This window comes from Phragmites australis, chromosome 12 (genome assembly GCF_958298935.1).
Source record: "Phragmites australis chromosome 12, lpPhrAust1.1, whole genome shotgun sequence".
Taxonomy (NCBI): domain Eukaryota; kingdom Viridiplantae; phylum Streptophyta; class Magnoliopsida; order Poales; family Poaceae; genus Phragmites; species Phragmites australis.
Window position 1 is genome coordinate 26207161 of NC_084932.1, and position 8767 is coordinate 26215927.

The 8767-nt window shown below is 44.8% G+C and overlaps 1 protein-coding gene across 1 annotated transcript; it reads right to left on the minus strand.

The window, feature by feature from the left end:
• Positions 1-3098: 3098 nt before the first annotated feature.
• LOC133886960 (protein SUPPRESSOR OF GENE SILENCING 3-like) lies at positions 3099-8409 on the minus strand. Its single transcript, XM_062326873.1, has 3 exons — positions 7457-8409; positions 4722-5017; positions 3099-3771 (listed from the first exon to the last, which is right to left on the minus strand). Exons 1-3 carry the CDS (start codon positions 8293-8295, stop codon positions 3419-3421), a joined length of 1488 nt encoding a protein of 495 aa, XP_062182857.1. The 5' UTR covers positions 8296-8409; the 3' UTR covers positions 3099-3418.
• Positions 8410-8767: the final 358 nt, after the last annotated feature.

Here is an 8767-nt window from a genome sequence, read left to right on the forward strand (position 1 = left end):
GTCTTTCATTTGGCTAAAAAAGATCCCTGCGTGCAGTGGCCTTTGTTCGTTCTCTGCCCACCTATAGTTCCTTACCCTTAGAACAACTCGATTCTGTTCATTCATTGTTCAGTTGTCCTTCAACCGGCAGGGGCGGATCTACAGTGATTCAAGGGTATTCAGCTGAATACCCATTTTTTAGGGGGACAAAATTCGTGTATAGTATGTATATCTTGTATTCTCGTAACCCAATCTGCCGGCAAGCTGCACAGCTGCAGCAGCAGAACCAAACACCTATGATGTTTAGACTGATTGGGCCAATAGATCAACCAGTCAACAACACGGTTTGGGCCAAACGATCCAATACCTTTCCGCTTGGGTTTAGTGGGTAGCAGGCAGCAAGGGAATTAATCAAGACCGATGTACTTTAGAGCACTAACTCCAATTAGGGGTGGAAACGAGCCGACCCCAGTCAGGCTGGGCTCAGCTCGAATGAGCTTGCCTTAGGGCGAGTCAAGCCAAGCTCGGCTCGAGTAGGTTACCAAGCTAAACATTAGGCTTGGCTCGAGCTCGAAGCTGGCTTGAGCCAGCTCGGCTAGGCTCGCGAGCCAATATAGAAATAAATCATGCATGTTTAGAACTCATATGAAGGGGAAAAAATTGAGGTGCACAACATTAAGAATCTGAATGTCAAATGTTCAGAGAGCGGCACCTGGCAGGACGGAGAGGCGATGGTCAGCGACTCAACATGCGGAGAAGCGGCGGCTGGCGGGTGATGACTTGGTTGTCGCTCTGGCTCCATGCGACGGTTGGCAGGACGGAGAGGCGGCGGCCGGCATGGGGAGAGGCAGCAATCGGCGGGTGATGAATTGGCCGTCGCTCCGGCTCCATGCGGCGGCTGGCAGGACGGAGAGGCGGCGACCGGCGTGCGGAGAGGCGGCAGTTGGCGGGTGACGACTTGGCTGTCGCTCCGGCTCCATGCGGCGGCTGGCAGGACGGAGAGACGACGACCGGTGTGCGGAGAGGCTGCAGTCGGCGGGTGACGACTTGGCCGTCACTCTGGCTCCATGTGGCGGCTGGCAGGACGGAGAGGCAGCGACCTACGTGCAGAGAAGCGGTGACCGGCGTGCAGAGAGGCGGCGGCCAGTGGGTGACAACTTGGTTGTCACTCCAGCTCCATGCGGCTGCTAGCAAGACGGAGAGGCGGAGGTCGCTGGGTCACGACTAACGAAATGACGTAGAGGGGACTCAGGGTCATGGACGACGGCTAATGGGGAGTCGTTGCGTCTGGGGCTCTGGCTCTGGGCGGCTACCGACACGGGTTCATAGGGACACGGGTGGTCACGGCCTCATGAGCACGGGTGGTGAAAGGACTCTTGACCCAGGAAACCCTAAACATGAGCTAGGCTAGGCCGGTGACTCCTAACTCGGTGAGGAGACGTGCTAGGCTGAGCTGACTTCTGAGCCACCGAGCCGCTTGTGAGCTAGCTCAGGCTTGGCTTGGTTGGCCAACAAGCTAGGAAGGCAGCTCAGGCTCAGCTCATTTAGCTACCGAGCTGAGTCGAGCCAACTTAAGCCCGAACTGACTCATGAACTTCGAGCTTTATTTCCACCCCTAACTCTAATCAAGACTGATGCATCACCACTCCAATCTGACTCAGTGACTCGACGTCTCAGGCTTTGCGACGTGCGGTGATGCTCGCCTAATTTAGAGGAACGGCAAGTCGACAACCGCAGGAGTCTGTAGTGCAGGACCCGGCAGGGAGGAATGACAAATGCTTTGGTGAGTTTCATTGTTTCAGGAATAGCAGGGAGGAATGACAAACGCTTTGGTGAGTTTTATTGTTTCAAGAATAGTTTAGCTTGTCGAGTGGAGGGTTTCTAATTTTGTGCTTAGATTGAGGAACCTTTCTTGTTTATTTTATCAGATTTGGTAAATGATATAATGTTTATTTGATATCAATAAAGATGCTATGATAGCTTTTACTAAAAAAAATAGTTCGGTTATGTTTGTTAATCAAGGAATAAATAGAATAGATTAGTTCTTTTGATTAGGTCATGCGATTTGATACTTTCAAGATTAGTTCAGGTGTTTGTTAATCAAGGAATAAATAGAATAGATTAGTTCAGTACTAGAAATATTTGTTTCTAATATATGTAAAGATAAAAGTTCAAAAAAACGATTTTTTTACAGCGGGGTCACATTTCCGGAACCTACATTGGAGGCCGTAAATAGGGGTGCACATCGGGGGTCGAACCCCAGACCGACAAGGTCGCACCTGTGTACCTTACCAGTGAGCCGTTCGCTCGCATGCAAAAAAAAAAAACCTGTACTCTCGGCTATGCTTGTTGAAAAGAATGCCTCACTATCATATTATTTACAAACTTATCAAATATGTGCTAATTTTTCTTGTAGCAACTACTATTATTGTGAGGATTTTTTCAATGAATTATATGAAAAATGAGCTAAGAAACAAAATGGTAGAGCAATACTTAAATGATTGCCGGGTTACATTTCTTAAACATGAATTTTTTAAGCAAATAGAGGATGATGTTATCATAACTCGTTTCCAAGCGGAGGATCGTAGAGTTATATTGTAAATTTATTATTATTTTATAATCTTCTAAATTATTTGGTATATCATTATTGTGGAAAATATTTTATATTTGGGCTTTGTTGTTATGATCCTTAATCTTTTGCATTACTATTAAATAATTTCATTTTTTTTAGAATCTTTGAATGCCTGCCCTTAAAATCCTGCTCCTCCACCGTCAATCGGATCAATGGTCAACGTCTTTTACAGCAGCCCACTTTTGCCCCGAGTTCCAGAGTACCGTATTCACATTACCCGAATTTTTTATATATTTTTATTTTTCTAATAATTGCAAATTTTCATTTTCATTTAAAAAATACAGATTTAATCTACCGTCACCCATTGAAAATTATAAAGCTCACTGGTATTATATATGCACGCCGCCGTGGCTACCACATCAAGATTTCGCCTGTTGGAAGAGCAATAGAAGGACAACAATATGTTAAATCTACAATTTTGTAAAATAAATGTGTATTTTTGTAAACATTGAAAAATGAAATATATAAATAAAAAAACACATGACCCTACCCTTTAAAAAAAGAGTTTGATTACCGCATCAAACGAATTCTTCGTTCCTTTGGCTCCACAACAGAACAAAGTGTTGTCAGAATCTATTTAGGAACGAAACATATGGGTAAAGGGTAAAAGCCACCGACTGCTCAACCTACAAGTGAGCCGATGCATGCACTGGACTGGATCCTGCTACAAGATCCATTATTTGTATTCCGCGACGCAATCGATTGGAAGCTGAACCCTGCGTCCTAGTCAGATAAACACACTCAAATTATGCTCTCTATGGACTCACAACTTAACGGTAACATACACAGCTCTAGCAGCGTCCGGTCCTAGTCTAAGTCGAGCTCTTTTCTGCTCTTTACAGTAGCATTCTGTTTCGACTCCGGGTCTAGAATGTCGAGGTCCCATGCCGTGGCCAAGTAGCCGTAAAGGACCCATGTCCGCATCCCCTTACCATCCACCTTCACCAGCATGGGGTTGTTGCCCTCATCAGCGGTGGGGACGATGCTCCGGATACGAGCCCAAGCTGCTCGCCCATGTCCTTCACGCTCGAATAGCTCAACAAGCTGTGATGCCTTGCTTAGACCATCGAGGCTGCCTGAAAATTTCACTTGCATGGACCTCTGCCCGTCCTTTCCAAGGAGTGGCTGCACCTGCACATCACCACCGGCAAAGCCCATTTCTGAAAAACATGCGACAATGGGTATACATGTCAGTTTTCAGATCATATCTATGCGCAAGCAAACTCGTTGAAAAAATCATAAATACTCAGGGCTGACTCGAATTGTCACCCACCTAAATCTATTCTACAAGGCCATTCTTTAGATGGCTTGGTATCATATGGAATGTGAGGACAACCCAGGCATACAGTGGGAAATCGTCACCTATCAAAAGTGCAGTCCAATTTTCTATAATTGAACAGTTAACATATTGTTAACCATATCATGGAAGAAAAGATTTGCTAGCTTATCGAGTTCTCTATTCTGCAAAAGGTGAAACGATACAGCAGCAGCAGCAGCAAAGCCTTTTACTCCCAAGCAAGTTTGGGTAAGCTAAAGATGAAACCCAACAAGAGCCACCAACAAAACAGATATAGAAGGTAAAAGGTTATTAGTAATAGTAATAATAGTAAAAGGAGATCGATTGCCTCCAAATCCGAAGAACATTTGTAGACATATTTTCAGTGAATACCCTCCAAGGCTCCAACCAGATCATGTTCTGCTACCATGAAAGAGGGAAGCAAGGAGATTCCGACTATATTTATACTGAGCATAGAGAAATTCGTTGTAGCAACATAGTTAACAAACCTGCTCTTTATGGAATTTTCAAGACAGGTGCGACAGACTGAGTAAACAAGAAAACTATCAAACAGAACTACTGGGGACCCAACTGATAGCCAATACAGTTTTCAACTTTTCATTTCCATCTCTACAAATGCTTATGGAAAGACTGGCACATTTAAGCAAACTAATTTACAAAGTTTTGGTCCAGCCAAATGATTTGTAGCCCACCCTTCCCTCCAAACAAAGAAATAGAAGGTAAACATCAAAACCTCTGAATGTTAATAAATTAATCAATCAGAAATTCAGAACTACCAAGATCACAGTGACCGAGCAAACATTGAAGGAGTACCTCTGAGCTTGCTCTCCATCTCTTTATTACTCATGCCATCCTTTCCTCCAATGTTCTTTGACTTGTATGTGTTCTCAATGATGACTGTTGGTGGCCATAAAATAAGATCTCCTTGATTGGCTTCAGCGTCGGCAGTAGATAATGCTTGGTAAGCGGTTTTGTGAACAGGGTCTGCGGAATAATTCCAACCCATAAGAACACATAAAGCTTTGTGCAACCCTAGATGATCAGCACGATGCTCCGGATTCTTTGCATGGTATGCATGATTGAGGAGTGCATGCAAATCTATAGAATCCCTGTAATCAAATCAAGAATAAAATCGGTTTCAAAAAGAAATTATGCATATAAAATGTCTTCAAAAAACAATCCATGTAACTCCCTTAAAAAACCATGGATATATAGCTGATTTCGTATGAACTAAAAAGTTGATAAAATTCTCAGAGTAAAATCAGGTGTGAAATGTAAGAAAGAAAGAAAAAGATCAATATACATCCATTATAATAGTTCGACACAAAAAATGGGATTCAACCCTAGTGGCCTTAGTTCAAGGCAGTCATGACAAGGGAAGAAAACAAAAGACAAGCATGAGGACATACATAAAAGAACAACATGAACCATGAATCTCTCCCTCTCCTACCCCTCCCCCTCCCATTATTTTATAAACACTGCAAACAAAGTTTGAAAGAGCGGTCCAAATAAAACTTAATGTATGAAATGCAGGACTATCCATTTTTATGGCATAAGCATTAGGCTGCACCGATGGTTAGGCAAATAGCAACTGGCAGAACCGAGCCTGGTCAGAACTGCACTTTCTACGCAGAACCATGTTGACCAACCCAAAGAGGGATGTAATCAGTGCTGGTGACACAATCCAGAGGAAGCTCAAATGCTATTGAATTGATTAATGTTAATCATCTCAAGTCCCAACATCCTTATACTGGCTCTAGGCAGAAGACAAACGAGGTGTTTGGTTTGAGGAATCAACTAATCCTAGATGGGATAGTCCATCATGGGCTATCCCTTGGTTTTGACGGGATGACATCATCCCCTGTATTTGCACTAGACATATGGTAATGAGGAATGAGATAGTGATGGACCGACCGGTTCCATTCCTTAAACCAAACAAATGGGTTAGGTTCAGAGTTAGGATCGGATGGACCATCACCATCCCATTCCTCAAACCAACACCCTATAATATAATTATTCGAGACATCTACCAATTAGTAATACTTCCAAGAAGCATTGAACTAACACGAGAAGTTGGAATAACCAAAGGAAAATTCAGATCACAGTCTAGTACGTCATAAGGTTAGTATCCTATAAGGTCATATACTCATATATAGAAGCCAATCAATATGTCACTGCATGTTCACTATTACAGAGCAGAGGCAGAATAAAAGAAGTTATTGAAATTACTTTCCAATATATTTCAGGCATAACAATCAAATCAAAATCTAAGGATCACGAAAAATCCTCACTGGTTTATCCAATGCACAATTGTTGTATATGGAATAAATAAAAAGAATTGCACTTATCTAACAAAGTTCCAAATGCATTCATCCATACTTAACAATATGGAAGGTACTGGATAATACCGATCGACAAAGCTAAATAGTTCAATAACCCGTGCACAGTTCTGTTGTATAGAACTCCATCACATTAAAAATTAATCCCCACAAAAAGTAAATAAAAATAAAATAGGCAGAGGAAGGCATGCAAACATAATCATGCAAGAGGCAAACAAAGGGTAAGACCATTCATCTAAAAAGTAGAATATGTGCTGGTATGAATTTGAAGTGTGGGAAGAAGCATGGGCTACATAAACTCTTTGGTGAAAGTTCCACTCTGTAGTAATTCTTCACATTAAACATGATAATGTAAGTAGTAGGGACCCTGTTAATTAAGATTAACATAGGTTCCTTGTTTTAAAACTCATTTTTAATTACCTCACTATCTAGGTATCTTCTATTTATTTTACTAATAGTACAAGCAATACAGAAGAAGCACCAACTGGTCCTCTTACTGATAAACAAACTTGCACACATAAATGGAGAATAATAAACTCATGCGAGTAGCTCCTCTACAGGCGAAGTAAACCCCAAATGTAACTCATCACTCATGAAGAAGAAAAGGCATAATCGGAAGTTTTTCATACTTAGAAAAGCAAAACCAGGACCAGGAAAAAGATGACTTTAGAGACTTGAACATAATCTCAAATGTAGCAGAACCGTGCCTTATAGAAAATCTACGAATGTCACTGTAATAAATCCAAAAAAAATAAATATGACAACACAGACTATTGAATTGTGGTAGTCAGCTAACACTAACCCAGCATTATTTTGTTATACTCTGCCACCTTTTCGTGATAAAATTACAAGCATTCAAAAAAATTACAAGCAATGCACTGCAAATACCAGTTCTAGGTCTATAGGCTATAGAGACATGCCACATTAATCTGAAAGTTTTTCTCTTTCAGCTAACGTGCTATACAACATTTTCTTTTTGGGGAAAAAAGAGCTAATTTACATTGCTAAGCCACTGATATCCTAGTATGAGTGAAATACTACCAAATAAAGGTGTGCTCATTGTTATCACTTCATATATGTTATATCGTGCTAGGTATCTACATCAGGTCGGAAGTCTTATTTTGGCCATTGCACACAGTTATCCACATCAAAACACGACATAAAACAAGAGGGCAAAAGCATTCACATTTAAGCATCTCCAGAACAAACCTTCCACAGACGGTGCACTTCAGCTGGAAGAGCTTCCCATTGGCCCGCAAATTCTTCTTATCCGCGTCACTCTCGTTAATCACCTTCACCATCTTAAGAAAGGCGTTCTTCAGCGCCTTCGCGTCCACCCCTGGCACCTCCACCTTCGCCTGCTTCGCATCACGCCTCTCCCCGGGCTTCTGCTGCTGCTGCTGGCGTCCCGAGGACTCCCAGGGGGCACCACCATTGGCATGATCCTCCCATTTCCGCTTCAGGACCGGCCCAGGAAGCAGCCCAGCAGCAGCCGCTGGCGTGGGTGCGAGCGGTGGGGCCCACCGGTCGGGGCCCAGGAGCGGCGGGCCCAGCGGGGGCGCGAGGAGGTGCGCGGGGATGGGTGGCAGCGGCTGGCGGAGCTGCGGCGGCGGCTCGAGAGGCAGGGCGAAGTAGGTGCGGACCGTGCCGTCGGAAAGCGCGACGGTGCGGCGGTCTAGGTCCTCCAGCCCGTACCGCGGCGGCGGCGGGATGGCGGCCATCACGGCCTCCACTGCCGCCACGGTGAGCAGAGGCCGCGTCGGGGGCAGCGGCGGCGGCAGGGGCTGCGGTGCGCCTAGGAGCGGGTGCGGGGCGGGGAGCAGAGGGGAGCGGTTGGCCTCCCCGTTAAGGCTCGGGCTAGGGTTCGGGGGCGTGGATGCGGTGGCGCTGCCTCCGGCGGCGGCGTTGGGGTGGGTGCGCTTGGGGTTGGGATCGGCGGCTGATGACGAGGAAGACGACGCCCTGGGGGAAGGCAGAGGGTTGTGCGTCGCCGGCGCCGCTGGCGGAGGCATCGGCTTGGGCTTGGCCTTCGGGTTGGCGGCCTTCATGGCGGACGAAGATTTCTAGGGTTTCGTCGGGATTGAATCCCGATTTGGGGGAGGAGGAGGCGGGTACATGCGAGGGTTGGAGGACGGAGGCGGAGATTACTTTCACGCGTGGGGTCCAGTGTCATATGGCCATAAGGAGGAGGATCCTAATTCTCCAAAGTTGCCATGTACTTCGGTAAAGTTTAGAAATCGGTTTGATTTTGGATGGTGTATGTGTATTGTTTTAGTGAAGCTAAATCTTAGAGAGTAAGGATTTTAACCGTCGGTGACTTGTCGTGATCACCCGATGTCGGTGTTGAAGACGAAGCCTCGTCGGAGCAGTGGAAGAAGGGGACGGAGGAAGAGAGGCGAGTAGAGGAAGACGACAACGCTATACTATTGAGCACCACCTTGCATGTTAGCCTCATCGACGTATTTCAAATAATCTAGATAATAGGAACTTAAATGGCAATCATTAAACTAGGTTTGCATG

Excerpts from the sequence above, each read along its gene's own strand:
- LOC133886960 (XM_062326873.1), bottom strand. The coding sequence starts at position 8,295 with ATGAAGGCCGCCAACCCGAAGGCCAAGCCCAAGCCGATGCCTCCGCCA. Across the intron at positions 5,018-7,456 it reads AAGTGCACCGTCTGTGGAAG|GGATTCTATAGATTTGCATG; the intron begins GTTTGTTCTGGA and ends ATTTGATTACAG. Across the intron at positions 3,772-4,721 it reads GATGGAGAGCAAGCTCAGAG|AAATGGGCTTTGCCGGTGGT; the intron begins GTACTCCTTCAA and ends CATGTTTTTCAG.